Below are 15,099 nucleotides of genomic sequence, written 5' to 3' on the forward strand. Positions count from 1 at the left end.
TTTTGTGCCTACATTTTGTTCCGAGTGACTGTCGGTGTTGCGTTCAACACCACACACCCTGCTGCTATGACATGATGAAATTGTATGCTTGTACCTTCATGCTTTATTGCCTAACTAACATTTTGATGTAGAACAGCTCTTATTAGGCTACAGTCCTTATGGTTCAAGGTAAGGAGCAGTTTAAAAGAATACATGTTTGTGAACATCACTCTACTAATGGGAATGTTTTAAATGAAAAGTTAAGTATAGCAAGATTTTTTTTTGATGACTGCTTCTCCCCATATTTCATAAATACCTACTACAGCAAAAAAAGTCATGTTTTTAGACAAGGTGTAAAATTGAAAACTCTCCACTGTCTGTATGTTCATTTATATTAACTCTATACTTGGTTGGAGCTCCTTCTCCATGTATTACTGCATCAGTGGGGTGTAGTATGGAGAAGATCAGCAGTCTATGGTTCTGCTGAGGTGTTCAGGAAACCCAGGTTGCTTTGATTGCAGCCTTCTGGTCATCTACACAAAGGTTGGTTCTAGTGTTCCTCTTTATAGATTTTGGCCATTATGCCACCTTTTGGTACCTTTTAGTAACTTCTCATTGAAATTTACATTTAATTATTTGGCTTTCCACTTGATTACCATGTGAAACTTTATTTTTATCTGAAAACAGGACTTTAGACTACTGTTTTTTTTCTCCATTTTAATCTGTTCAGCAGCAGCTTGACATGAATGCAAAATTTTTTAGGACTTATTTATGCGTATCGGTCCTTGATACTCTGACTCTAAATTTTTAACGCTTTCACAACATTCCAATTTCCTGAAACACTAAATGTTGGGTTTTGATTATCTGTATGCCATTATCAAAATTACAAAAAGTAAAAGCTTGAAATATTTCACCTTATGTGTTACGTAACAACAGTGTTGAGGTCTAGGCTCCTGGTTGGTCTATACATGCCACAGGGTTTTAAAGCGTTTTTTTTGCCCTCTCATTCTTTTTCAACTGGGCAACTACAAACTCCACAGCATACAAGTCATATTTTCTCGAGTTTCCTCCAACCCCAACAGGAAAAGGCACATTTTCACAGGAAGTGCATTTCACTTAAAACCTGCCTAATGATGTTAAGTTAAATTCACTAACATAAATTTGGAAAAATAAAATTATTTTTATTTAACTAGAATGAGCAGATTTTAGTCCAGTTTCATTTCCATTTTATTTAGATAACTACTACAAAATTGAGAAACTAATGACATTTAATATATTTTACTCAACATATTAATTCAAATGATCTTGACCATAAAACCACTTTTAGAGTGTAGCCTGTAACACTCAAACGCACGTGTACAAAAATCTACCTCACTTCAACTACATGCACTACCACTAGACATCTAAGCAGCCAAATGAAAGAGTTCAACAGGTAAGAACAATTATGTTAACATGGTTTCATCATTTCAACTGGTTTCATCCAAAGAAATGTCCATAAATATACATCTTCTCTGACTTTTGCATAAAGATTAAAACAAATGTTGATTTTATCTATAAACATCAGTGCAGAGTTTGTCTTGTTTCCTGTTTGAAGCTTTTTCTGTTGTTTAACATAACATGAAGACCATTGACAAAACATTTAGAAATAGTGTTCCTGAGTTAAGAGGAAAATGAGGAGAGTGAACCTCGAGTTCTGTGTGTACTTATGTTCAGCGTTTTTACGTAATAAAATAAATGTTTTATTTTTTTGTGGAGGAAAGGGTGGAAACACTGAGCTTCTTCATACATACAAGTCAGCAAGAAAATAGCGCTTGAATTAACTTTTCATGTTTTCTAACTATTTTCATAAACCAGTATTTACCCTCGTGTTTTGTTTTAGTCATAATGTCCAAGCTACCGCACCCTGTTGGCGGTCAGACATCTCGGAGTTCATCCGGTCCTTGATCCCCAGAAGCGATCACACGCTCTAACACTGACTCTTAAAGGAACAACTCTCAAACAGTTTCTAACTTTCAGCTCCTTTAATCTAAATTAAGGCAGAGGAATGATTACAGAGATCAGCGCTGAGGCTCCCATCTCGTCGCCGTCTGTGAAAGGATGACGAAAGAGCCCTGAAAGAAGGTCACATATAGTTTTATATCTGGCACTCCAATGCAATGGATGTGCCCTCCCTCAGTGATTATCAGTAGACTATGTGTCACCATTGTGGTGTCTATCTGGTAGGTTGTGTAGTAGCTGGTGTCCATCCTTTATCTAAGTGTACTGCTGCATTCTAATCAAACCAGTTACCAGCTGCTCCACCATCAACCCCAGTGCCCCAGCCACAGGTTGTTCATGACAAACTTTGGGCTATTTATCCTTGTAATGTGTGTTTATGAGCATTCTTATCCTAATCAAACAAAAGGGAAACATTAGAAGTTATGCTTTATATTACTATGGTATAAATGGGAAAAACAGCTATGAGTAATATTAATAAAGGTTATTCCTAACACATGTAATATTTTTTTCTGCTTCTCACACTCTATAATGGTGTTTGTAGTTAGAACGTTCCTGGCATCACTCTTTCTATCAGGGAACAAATTCCAGGAGTGCTGAAGTGATAATCATCAGCAGTGGTGGTCTCTCAGTACAGAGAACTTTCTCATTATTAAACTATAAAGTACTGCATGAGGTAGTATTCATTCTCATCTTCACCAGAGAAAAACATCCTTTATGCGTATATAATGTTCCATAGAAATAAAACATGTGTATGTACAGTAAAAATATCATCAAAGTAGTTTTTAATCTTTTAAGTTACCATGTTATCTACATTTATGGTAATGCAACTTTTAGTATGTGGATTCCCTTGCAAAAGTAAATACTGCTTGATATATATATATATATTTCTACTTCATACTTTAGTGTATTTTACTGGGATGTTGACCAATATAAAGTAGTGCATAAATATGAAATAAAAAGTAAAGACCACCTGGTTTTCAATGCTTTTTTTTTGTTTGTTTTATTTTAAAAATGGAATTCTGAAACATATGTCTTGCGTTCTGAAAATATTGAACCTGAAGTTATTTGTGTGTATTTTACCATCATTGTGTTTAAAATTAGATTCATTATTATTTGTGGAGGAAGTAAAATGTGAAACTCTTTAATCTATTTCATTTCTTTAGTTTGGTGTTTTTCTCATTTAAAAATGTACACTGAAAAAAATTACTTGTAAGATTTACTTAATAAAATCCTCGTAACAATTTGCACTAACACTTTTTTAGTAAATTTTACTGCTACAAAATCAAGTATAACTTACTTCCCAGCATCAAGTAAAGTATACGTACCATTACACTTAACAGTTGTGAAGATATTAAGTAAATGTTACTTCATTATAATAAAGTTAGAAATTACATTTATTTGAAATAATTAGGTAAAGTCTATTACTTTTTTTCAATTGGGAACATCAAAATATTAAGTAAATATTATAAATCTGTAGTATTTCATGTTATGAAGTAATTGAGTAGTTTTTATTTGTGTTTAACATTTCATTAATCATTTATATTAAGTTGATTTACTCACTATAATTCTGTAAATGTTTCCAATTTTCTTTTGATAAATGTTCTCATATATGAATTTTTCAATGCATTTAATATAGGTATATCACAAATCACAAAATTAAAATACAGTTCAAATATACTGTTATGAACACACATGAATGTTCACTTCAAATTCTTCAACAAATGAAATCTTAGTAACAGTGGCATTACCGTCATTAATCAACACATCAAGAACCTCATCGATATGGTCTACTGAACAAGTATGACTAAATTTAACTGTGTGTTCTGTTAAACAATTTAATCTCCAACATATATATTTTTAACTAAATGTATACATATAAGTTTGGGTGAATGGAGATTTAATCCGTTTAACACAGAAGTCACAAAATAGGACATATCACATGACTAAAAGAAGATGAGGTTAGGTCTAAACCAGACAAAGTAAGGTAATATTGACAATTTCTAAACAGCATTTGTTTCTACAAATACAACCCCACTAAATCACTAATCTGCAATTGCGCTATCCAAATATTAAAACATTGGAACATTTAACCAGCCCCTTGGATTAGTGCACTTTTAAGTATGCAATTAAAACCTTTAGGCATTCTAATATCAACAGCTAAAACATAGGTAAGAAACAGAATAAAATGTTAACTTCTTCTGTAGCATAAATTAACGGGTGCAGATGCTGAACAAGTAATAAACTGAAGCTCCTCTACAATCTCATCTATACATCTAGTCAGCACATTGAAGATGCAGTCTAATTTAAGTAATAATGAACCAAGATGATCAACGATGACTTTACTTAAATCTTCACCCTCTTTAACAAGTGTTTCATCAGAAGTGACATCACTTTTATCTACAAATAAACTACTAATCTATGTTGCCTGACTTGAATATGTCTGAAATACAGCAAGTTTAAAATCTTGAAGGCAGTGAGGATTGTGCTTCCTACTTTTATGAGAAGCAAAAGTTGAATATACACAGGTCCTTCTCAAAATATTGGCATATTGTGATAAAGTTCATTATTTTCCATAATGTTATGATGAAAGTTTAACATTAATATATTTTATATTCATTGCACACTAACTGAAATATTTCAGGTCTTTTATTGTCTTAATACGGATGATTTTGGCATACAGCTCATGAAAACCCAAAATTCCTATCTCAAAAAATTAGCATATTTCATCCGACCAATAAAAGAAAAGTGTTTTTAATACAAAACACGTCAACCTTCAAATAATCATGTACAGTTATGCACTCAATACTTGGTCGGGAATCCTTTTGCAGAAATGACTGCTTCAATGCGGCGTGACATGGAGGCAATCAGCCTGTGGCACTGCTGAGGTCTTATGGAGGCCCAGGATGCTTCGATAGCGGCCTTTAGCTCATCCAGAGTGTTGGGTCTTGAGTCTCTCAACGTTCTCTTCACAATATCCCACAGATTCTCTATGGGGTTCAGGTCAGGAGAGTTGGCAGGCCAATTGAGCACAGTGATACCATGGTCAGTAAACCATTTACCAGTGGTTTTGGCACTGTGAGCAGGTGCCAGGTCGTGCTGAAAAATGAAATCTTCATCTCCATAAAGCTTTTCAGCAGATGGAAGCATGAAGTGCTCCAAAATCTCCTGATAGCTAGCTGCATTGACCCTGCCCTTGATAAAACACAGTGGACCAACACCAGCAGCTGACACGGCACCCCAGACCATCACTGACTGTGGGTACTTGACACTGGACTTCTGGCATTTTGGCATTTCCTTCTCCCCAGTCTTCCTCCAGGCTCTGGCACCTTGATTTCCGAATGACATGCAGAATTTGCTTTCATCCGAAAAAAGTACTTTGGACCACTGAGCAACAGTCCATTGCTGCTTCTCTGTAGCCCAGGTCAGGCAGGAATCTTAAAACATGCATACCTAGATTTCCACATACCTGAACGAGACTAATGTTGCAGCCTGAGACAAACGACTCCTCCTGCCAAGCTCTCCGTTTCTACTCAACTGGCTCCTGGGTCTAACACAACTCACTGTAATACCCTTCTGCTTCCTGTTGATAAAAAGCAAAACACATTTATGAGAATTTGTGTTTAACTAACAAATTACAAATGAACTTACACTCTGAGTAACAAAAATTATACAACTGAATTTGCTGGACTCACATGAGAGCCTTTACTTGGTTAAATGGTCAATCAAGTTACATAATTTAATTTAAGGGGATCTTTTAGCATCAGTTAGCATCTGGTGCATTTAAATAACTTAACTTAGTCACTGAAATAAAGCTAATCATTACCAGCTACATTAAGTTACTCAAGATAACTTGTTTCCATGGGAGCTTTCTGCCTTTGACAAACATTAATCTCCATCTCTTTGCTAACTTTAAATCCGTTAGTTGTGTGTGGCGTAAAATTACTAACATTAACTGAGTTACTGCTCAGTTACTGCTCACTACATTAAATAAAATATTTAATGTAGTGCGTTATATTAGCTCCACTAATTAACTAAGCACAAGTTAAAAGCAAACGTCCCTAAAAGAGTAAAACAACTAACATTAGCAGAGCTGTCCTGCACTAGTAGCACTTACATACACTGAAACATTAGCTTCACTAAATAAAGTGCAACAGCTAATGTTAGCGTAGCTCTCCTGCACATGTAGCACTAGGTGTGGATGTTATTGTCTTTAATCTGCTCGCCTTAGCCAACATGATTAAAACTAAAATGAATGCACACGAGATTGAAACTATCTCAAGGATCAATATGTTATCACAAACTTTACATAAAAATGCAGTTACTTACATTTCATCCAAGCTCACACAGCCCAGATCAGCACCACCTCCGTGACACACTAACCCCCAGTCTTCTTTAGCTACCGTCAACGTTAACCATCGCGGGCTTTTCTGTCCAAATGCGCATATGTGGTTTCAAACACAAACTACACTTTCAAATTAAAAGTTACTTAGTATTTTCAAGTTTATGTGACGAGAGCGTTAAACATGTAAATACTATGAGCAATTCAATATTAAAACTTACTCTTTCTTCATAGTTCATTTATTACATGAATGAAACACAATGTTTTACGTTATAAATTCCTGTTATCTCTGAAACACAATATTACAGTGTAAAAACTAATTAATTAATTTAATATATTTTACTATACCAAAAAGTCAGTTTTTTCAGTGTAGATTTGAATTAACTTTTCATGTTTTGTACAGTATATATATAGATTTACAGAACCCGCAATATAGATATTGAACCCGCCTCTCCATGTTCAGTGTTAGTCGTGAAAGCTGTTTGAAAAATAACAATAATTTACGGAAGTGTGAGAAAGGGAGGAAAAATAGTATTCATTATTAGTCAATATTAAAACAACTTTCTGAAGAGTGTTGTAAAATGGGAGTTTGTACTCTCTTTCCTCCCTGTACACCACCGGGTCCGTTTCTCTCCAGTTCGGAGACCCAACCAGTAAAACCAGCAAAGTATTTACCTTGTGAAATAATGATAAATGGTTAAGTATAAAATCAAGATTTAATGCCAAAATGACCAGTGTACAGAGTATACAATTGAACAGATACAGAGTGACATTCACCTTCGGTACGGGCCCCCCTCAGCCCATCTTAGGGATGAACCAAGAGGAACAAAGAATGGAGCGTGAGACCTCTTTTTATCTATGCCTGTTCTTAACCCTCCTAAAGGATGTCATCCTCTTGTATCAGTTTATCCTTGACTATGTGTTGTATCCTATGTGATATCAACAGTTATGTGGTGTAAGCTGTAGCCGTGAGCGGTGCGGCAGATAAGCAACAAGGGCAGATATATTTAATTAAGGCAGCAAAGAGATGATTAGAAAAGGCCACATAATCATACATCCATAACAAAAGAACTGTCTCTCGGAGTGATTTTCAGTCCAGCTGCTGCTGAATCTACCTTTAGTTCAGACAGGAAGTTTGTTCCAGCGGATCATTAATCCGCCTCAAGAGATCCTGTCGGTGTGTTTATATCCGCTGAAAAGTTCCTCCTTATAACTTAGCAAACTACTTGACCGCAACCATTTTACTCTGATTCTGTCCTCAAAAGTCTCACCTAAAAGAAACCAAACGATTTAATTTACTACAAGACAGATTAAGTTATATTCGGAGGCGAAATTACAGGAAAACTCGCTGCAAGCAGCGCAAACAGAGCGAGAATCGGACAGGATTAAAGGCTCTTGAAACGAAGCAAACACTTCATGGAGGTCAAACATGAGCTCATTGCTGAGGAGGGAGACTTTTCTATCTCCTTTTGTAACATCTGCTTTAGAAAAGGTTTGTTTTCTGAGAAATCTGTGGCGAAAACGTGGCGGAGAAAACACAAAGTTTCGCAGCTTTTCTAAGCGGCAGCGGAGGAGCAGGCTGGGTTGTTTCTTCACGGTTCTCATGTGTGTTATAAGTCCCGCCTCCCGCTCTGAGCTCCTCACGTTCAGAGAAACAACACAGTCCGAGAAACATGGCAGAAGAAGCTCCAGCAGCTGCACCGGTTAAGGCTCCGGCCAAAGCCCCGAAGAAGAAGTCCGCTCCCCGGGCCAAGAAGGACGGGCCCAGCCTCCCGAAACTCCTCGTGGCCGCTGTGGCCGAGTCCAAGGAGCGCAAGGGGGTGTCCCTGGCGGCTCTTAAGAAGGTGCTGGCCGGGAAAGGAGTGGATGTGAGCAAGGCGAACAAGCGCATCAACACCGCCATCACCACGCTCGTCACTAAAGGGACGCTGAGCCAGACTAAAGGGACGGGGGCTTCCGGCTCCTTCAAGCTCGCCAAGGAGCCTAAAGCCGCTAAACCAGCCAAGAAGGTGGTGAAGAAGAAGGCTCCCGTTAAAGCGAAGAAGCCCGCTGCCAAGAAGACCACCGCGGCCAAGAAACCCGCCGCTAAGAAGCCAGCAGCCAAAAAGACCCCGAAGAAGGCTCCGGCCAAGAAGGCGGTGAAAAAGCCCAGCAAGAGTCCCAAGAAGCCCGCCGCTAAGAAGCCAAAGGCCGCCAAGAAGCCCGCAGCCAAGAAAACTCCAGTGAAGAAACCTGCAGCCAAGAAGCCCGCAGCAAAGAAGGCCAAGAAGTAAACAGCTGCTACAGCAGCAAAAAAGGCTCTTTTCAGAGCCACCACACTTTCTCCTGTGGAGCACATCCTGTCATTAGAGAGACTCATTCAATTAAATACCACTGCAATAGTTTCAACTAGTTGAGCTGCCTAAAAGCCTCCAACATCCTTCTACATTTTACTCTATAGACCAACAGCATCATCTAGATTCACTTGGATTTATTGTCCGGGTCCATTTCATCAGTAGTGATGAGAATTCTGCTTCTTATCAGGGATCCATATGATTTGGCTCAACTCCATAACAGATTCTGGTTCCTTTAGCTGGAACTCTTAATATTTGACCTGACTTTTGATAATACACATCAATGCTGACACAGTTTCATAAATATTTTGTGTTTCATGTGTTGGAAATGTGTAAACAACGGAAGGACTGAGCCGACTCCCATAAGTCATGTAAATGAACTGGCACATGGAGCCGGTTCTGCCGCAACAGGCACATTTCCTCATTCAGCGGTTTATTTGACGCAGATGAGTCCACGCTCCCAAAACAACTTGTGTAAACATGATGGCGAAGTGCAAAAACATTATTAAAGAAATCTATTTACAATGATTCATTTCAGAGGAGTCAGCAGAGACGGTTTGTTTCATGTAAACGTGTCTCAGATGTTCCTCCTGAACGTCTCCACATTTAATGGATAAATACCCGACATCAGACCTAGCTGTGGAGGTCTTATTTGAAATTATTCCTTTAAGATAAAATTGTGGGGATTTTGATTCACTAGCAGTTTCGGTTCAATCTAATCATAAATCCGAACTTAAAAAAACAGAACAGTCCCAGTATCTCCGAACCATGTGGGAGGAGCTGCTGAGTTCGGCTCCTCCTAGGTCCGCAGCTCAGCCATTAAAGCTGGGAGTCTGCAAGCCGCTCTCATTCATCTTTGTGTTTCCACAGAAGAAGAAGACAAAATGAGTGGCAGAGGAAAGGGAGGCAAAGGACTCGGGAAAGGAGGCGCCAAGCGTCACCGTAAAGTTCTCCGTGATAACATCCAGGGAATCACCAAGCCCGCTATCCGCCGTCTGGCTCGCCGCGGGGGAGTCAAGCGCATCTCCGGTCTCATCTACGAGGAGACCCGCGGTGTGTTGAAGGTGTTCCTGGAGAACGTGATCCGTGACGCAGTCACCTACACCGAGCACGCCAAGAGGAAGACCGTCACCGCCATGGATGTAGTTTACGCTCTGAAGAGGCAGGGCCGCACCCTGTACGGCTTCGGAGGTTAAATTGCGCCGCTTGGTCCAACTAAACAAAGGTCCTTTTCAGGGCCACCCACCCATTCTTTAAGAAGCTGATTTCTGTTTATATGTTAATTAAATTTAAATTAAGTTCCTTATTTTAAAGCACAAATGTTAAACAATAGATGTTTAAACATGTAAATGTCCAGGATATAGAAAACATAAATCAATGTTTCCAAAGAGAAAATCTAAATAAAATATGTACAAACTGAATAAAAGATCACAAATTACTGAGTAAAAGTGAAGTCACCCTACTTTTTTTCTGTTCTGCGTGAAATTTTATTTTGAATAGACTAATAATATAATTACTAATAATATTATTTACACAGAAATAAATCTGTGAAATGTGTCTTTACTGAAATGAATAAAGTGAGCATATTGTAAATTTTTTGCATATTTCTGGGGGCGTTGGAAGTTTTCCGCCTTTTCTTCTTCTATTGTCCGACTGCGCGGGACATTTGAAAAAGTCACGCGGTTTCACTTCCAGCATCACCTGATCGACTGAGCGGCTCAGCCAATCACAGCCAAGGGACGGTACAGCCATATTTACATGGGTTCTGTATAAGAACAGCTTCCCTCTTCAGTATCTCATTCGTTGCTGAAAACAATAAAATTAATCTGCTGATTCAACACCTTTTTCTTTTTCAGTGAGAATGACGGTGCTCCTTAGATTGTTTCCATTTTCTGAGGTGTGTTGCCGTAATGTGCGACGAGAAATGTGATTCAGTTTCATCGCTCTGGTTAAAACCATAAGAGCTCAAACCCATGAAAAACATCACATTTGTTTTTCCATGAATTAAATAAGACTGACTTGAGTCATATTTCTGTGTATTCATGTGAGTTTTAGTTCTTTGTAGTTCATTATTGTCGACCGAAAATGTTTGCGTGGCTTCCGCACATTTTCACGGCAGGTCAAAAATTTGCATGGATTTAAGCACTTTCACGCAATGTTCATTTTAGTACATGCCAAGTTGTGCATAAAACAATGTGCTGCGAGATTTTTCTGTGTAAGTACATGAGGTTCATGGGGTTCAGTCAGTCACAAAGGACATTTCTCAGATGATACCAACACAGGAATTAGATAATATTCACTATATTTAATGTAGCTGCTATTGATAGGTTGCCACCGACTGGTAGAAACGTGTATACTCCACCACCGTCAGGCTATGAGGTCAGGGCATGACCAATATAGTTTATAGCCGGCTTTCAGTCACGAGGCTGTTGATATCACAAAGTATCTGGTACTTCAAACGTCTAACTACACTAAACAGCAGATGAAAGCCTACAAAAGTCTGGAGGCATAAAACTTTTTTTTGTCAGCGGGTGGGTCTAGAACCTCGGCACCAAACGGCTCCGCAATAATTATCGTTTGGTCTTTGCCAAGGTGAGTGTTAGTTCATATATTAGTGGAGATGTTAGCGGTTATCAGAAGTGGCTAAAACAAACATACATTAACTTAACAATCATTACTACATAAATAGGCATTTCACAACAAACTAATGGTAAACAGAACCACAAAAAAAGAAGTTGGACTGCTACTTATCGCTGACGAAGTGGTCGCCACAAACAAAAGTAATCTGATCTTGATCATTCTGAAGTCTGATGGCAGGAAGGAAGATGTTCTCCTTTAGCCACAGACTGATACCACCTCAGTGCAGGAGTGAATCCAGAACTGTTCATTTACAGAAACATTTTTTTTCTTTTCAGTTGCTCCATTGGCCAGGTCATCACAGAGCTCCCACACACATGGACCTCTCCTGCAGCAGTCAGTGTAATGGCCCAGGCTATCTTTGGTCAAGCTTCCCTTGAAAGACACGACTGACCTCAAAGTGAATGTTTGTCCTTGGAGAACTGTGGTGGAGGAAAACTTAGTGTGATTTGGAAGGTCAGTATCAATCCATACTATAGCTGTGAGCAACAGAAGCACAGAACATGTTTCCTGAACTGCTGTCTTCTGATGTATTCACTGAGATTGATTCTGGAGTGGCCTGCAGGCAGGGAGAGATGGAAGGGAAGAGTTTTTTTCCACAGCAGCGTGAAGCTGAGCCATACCAGAATCCTGGTACCCTGAACCCTGAGCATCGTCTTTATCACTGTTGTACAACAACAGTGTCTTCAGTCAGAGGCTTCTTCAGATCTGCTGTAAGACAGACAGCTACAGGAGATCCTTCCTGCCCACAGCATCTACAGCGGTTCTTTGAAGAAACCTGAGCTACAACATCATTTAATTTCTCTTTGGGATTAATAAAGGATTTTAGAATTTTTGAACACAGAAATTCCAGGAAAAACAAATGTTACTTCCCTTGTTATTCCTTTGTTGAGACAGCAGTGTTTTGTTAGATAAATACTTAATATATTCCTCATTGTCTTTTCAACAACAGACATGTTCAACTGGACCACTTCAAGCATGTTGGGTCACAACAGCTTTCACCAGCTGCAGGACAAGTTCACCAAGACAAGTCTGGCCCAGATCCCTAATAGAAAGTGTTAGAAGAGCTGCTGCTAACAGGTGCTGAACACCAGATTAAACAGAATTCCTGAAGGCTCTGCTTGTAAAATACCCATCAGGCCCGGGAGTCTGGACCCGCTGGTTTCAGCGACCTCACCAAGCAGAGGGGTTTAGCTCAGTTGTGTATAAAAATTTTCACCAAGAAAAAAAAAAAAATTATCTCAAATACCCATGTTGTTCTTTACTACAGTTGTGTGCATTAACATTATAAAAAAAATATTCAAAGTTTGAGCAATGAGTTTGCCCCCCCCTTTCTGTTTCCATTTTCAGTTGCCCAACATGAAAAATGTTATATTCTTTTGCAAGACTTTTTTAATAAAGCTACAACAGAGTGCAATAATGAGAACCTTTGATGATCTTCAACAAATCTGTTCCCAGATAGAAGATCCAGGATGAGATGATCTCCAGGCAGGAACTCTGGAGAAAAAAAACTCAACATAATAATCAGTGCTCTTGTAGAGGAAGCAGTGGGTGGCTCTTAAAAGAGCCGTTGTGTGTTTGGTTGAAGCAGGCAGCTCTACTTGGCCTTGGCGGCCTTCTCGGTCTTCTTGGGCAGCAGCACCGCCTGGATGTTGGGCAACACGCCGCCCTGAGCGATGGTGACTCCGCCCAGCAGCTTGTTGAGCTCCTCGTCGTTGCGGACAGCCAGCTGCAGGTGGCGGGGAATGATGCGGGTCTTCTTGTTGTCGCGGGCGGCGTTTCCAGCCAGCTCCAGGATCTCAGCGGTCAGATACTCGAGCACAGCGGCCAGGTAGACGGGGGCTCCGGCACCGACTCGCTCTCCGTAGTTGCCTTTGCGCAGCAGCCTGTGAACACGGCCCACTGGGAACTGGAGTCCGGCTCTGGAGGAGCGGGTCTTGGCCTTCGCTCTGGCTTTACCTCCGGTCTTTCCGCGGCCACTCATTGTTATCGGTTGTTTGTAGGAGTGAAAACTCGAGAAAACAGTGACGAGCAGCTGCTGAAAACGGCTTTTTATGTCCGCGGAGAGCAGGAGGGGCGGCGTTGGAGCTGCAGCTGTCAACAACCAACCAGAAAAGCTTCCAGCAGAGCGGGACAGAGGCGGACTTTTTCAGTACAGCTTCCTCCAATAAGCAGCGCACATTCAGGGAGGAGTTGACTCCTCTGGGCGGCGCTGACCTTCAGGAGGAGCCGCGAACCAATCAGGATCCAGAGCTCCGCAGCAGCGTCACCGTTTTCCGCTCAAAGTCACAGTTTAAGAGCAGCGGAGCCTCGTCTGTTCGGAACAATTTTCTCCTGGTCCGAGAAGCAGAGCCATGGCCAGAACCAAGCAGACCGCCCGTAAATCTACCGGAGGCAAAGCTCCCAGGAAGCAGCTGGCCACCAAGGCTGCGCGTAAGAGCGCTCCAGCTACCGGCGGCGTCAAGAAGCCTCACCGCTACAGGCCCGGTACCGTGGCTCTGAGAGAGATCCGTCGCTACCAGAAGTCCACGGAGCTGCTGATCCGTAAGCTGCCCTTCCAGCGGCTGGTCCGGGAGATCGCTCAGGACTTCAAGACCGACCTGCGCTTCCAAAGCTCCGCCGTCATGGCTCTGCAGGAGGCCAGCGAGGCTTACCTGGTGGGTCTGTTCGAGGACACCAACCTGTGCGCCATCCACGCCAAGAGGGTCACCATCATGCCCAAAGACATCCAGCTGGCCCGCCGCATCCGTGGAGAGAGAGCTTAGAGACGGAGGTCAAACAAAAACACACAACGGTTCTTTTCAGAGCCACCGACCTGTTTACATGAGAGCCTCTTCCTGTTGTTCCTTGGCTTTCAAAAGCTGACTTTAATATTTCATAGTCCTTGTATTTTCATACTATGATTTTGTTCCTGGGATTTTCCCAATATTCCCCTGATTCTAGCACTGTTCTTAGGCCTGTATTAACTCAGTGTTTAGTTCAATTTAGATCATAAAAATCAGTCTATTAAATCAGTTCATCCAAGAAGACAGGAAATAATGAAGCTGAAATTGGTCTCTGATTTGGGAAAGCTAGAGTAGCCTATGATTTATTAATTTCTAGATTTTGACATAACACCATAAAAACTGGACTAGCTTATCCTATACTGAATCAAACCATTTTCTGAAGTTTGGTACAATCCACTCTGTTTTGGGCATCTTTTGTTAAAGTTTTAACATTTAGACCACCCAGAGACCACTAAAGGGGCAGGTGCCAAAGAAGAAAAAGGGAACATACCATAACAGGATTGTTGGATGGATTATTAGCAAAAATCCCACACAGTTTTTACAGTTCAATGTACTATGGTGTACTACAAAATCATTCAGCTGTATATCATTGAGATATACAGCTGAATCAAACCTGCAAATGAGCAAAATACCTTAAATTAGAGCTAAACCACTGTACATATTTAGTTTTTACACAATTCTACTTTTGAAAATATAAACAGAGGGGTACAATACAACCTCTACTGTAACAAAGGCTCTAACAGTAAATGAAGCAGCCTGGATGTTCTGTACTTACATTGGAGGTGAAGAGGGTCCATTCAGAACACCACAGTTGCATCAAACCTTAACATGGAACTTCAGACAATAAAATGAAAATATATTGTTGACACATAGTTTGACTATATGTCAGTATGATAAAACATAAAGCCGACTGACTGCTGACCGACCACCAAACGTTAGGTTAAACCCTTTCTATTTATGTGTGTTTGTGTTTTGTGAAAATGTCTAGACATTTTCTTATTTCCCTCATCTTTTTTCTTCCTAGTCT

The 15,099-nt window shown here is 40.2% G+C and overlaps 4 protein-coding genes across 4 annotated transcripts; 3 read left to right on the forward strand and 1 right to left on the reverse strand.

Moving 5' to 3' along the window:
* The first annotated feature begins 7,575 nt into the window (after positions 1–7,575).
* On the forward strand, positions 7,576–9,177 carry LOC124880780 (histone H1-like). Its single transcript, XM_047386133.1, has one exon. The coding sequence runs from the start codon at positions 7,990–7,992 to the stop codon at positions 8,587–8,589; it is 600 nt and encodes a 199-aa protein (XP_047242089.1). The 5' UTR covers positions 7,576–7,989; the 3' UTR covers positions 8,590–9,177.
* Positions 9,178–9,299: 122 nt separating this feature from the next.
* Positions 9,300–10,104, forward strand: LOC124880791 (histone H4). The gene has a single exon (XM_047386144.1). The coding sequence runs from the start codon at positions 9,534–9,536 to the stop codon at positions 9,843–9,845; it is 312 nt and encodes a 103-aa protein (XP_047242100.1). The 5' UTR covers positions 9,300–9,533; the 3' UTR covers positions 9,846–10,104.
* Positions 10,105–12,663: 2,559 nt separating this feature from the next.
* LOC124880785 (histone H2A-like) lies at positions 12,664–13,455 on the reverse strand. The gene has a single exon (XM_047386138.1). The coding sequence runs from the start codon at positions 13,268–13,270 to the stop codon at positions 12,884–12,886; it is 387 nt and encodes a 128-aa protein (XP_047242094.1). The 5' UTR covers positions 13,271–13,455; the 3' UTR covers positions 12,664–12,883.
* Positions 13,456–13,583: 128 nt separating this feature from the next.
* On the forward strand, positions 13,584–14,101 carry LOC124880782 (histone H3). Its single transcript, XM_047386135.1, has one exon. The coding sequence runs from the start codon at positions 13,641–13,643 to the stop codon at positions 14,049–14,051; it is 411 nt and encodes a 136-aa protein (XP_047242091.1). The 5' UTR covers positions 13,584–13,640; the 3' UTR covers positions 14,052–14,101.
* The last annotated feature ends 998 nt before the right edge of the window (positions 14,102–15,099 follow it).

Source organism: Girardinichthys multiradiatus, chromosome 14 (genome assembly GCF_021462225.1).
Source record: "Girardinichthys multiradiatus isolate DD_20200921_A chromosome 14, DD_fGirMul_XY1, whole genome shotgun sequence".
In the NCBI taxonomy this organism is placed as follows: Eukaryota; Metazoa; Chordata; class Actinopteri; order Cyprinodontiformes; family Goodeidae; genus Girardinichthys; species Girardinichthys multiradiatus.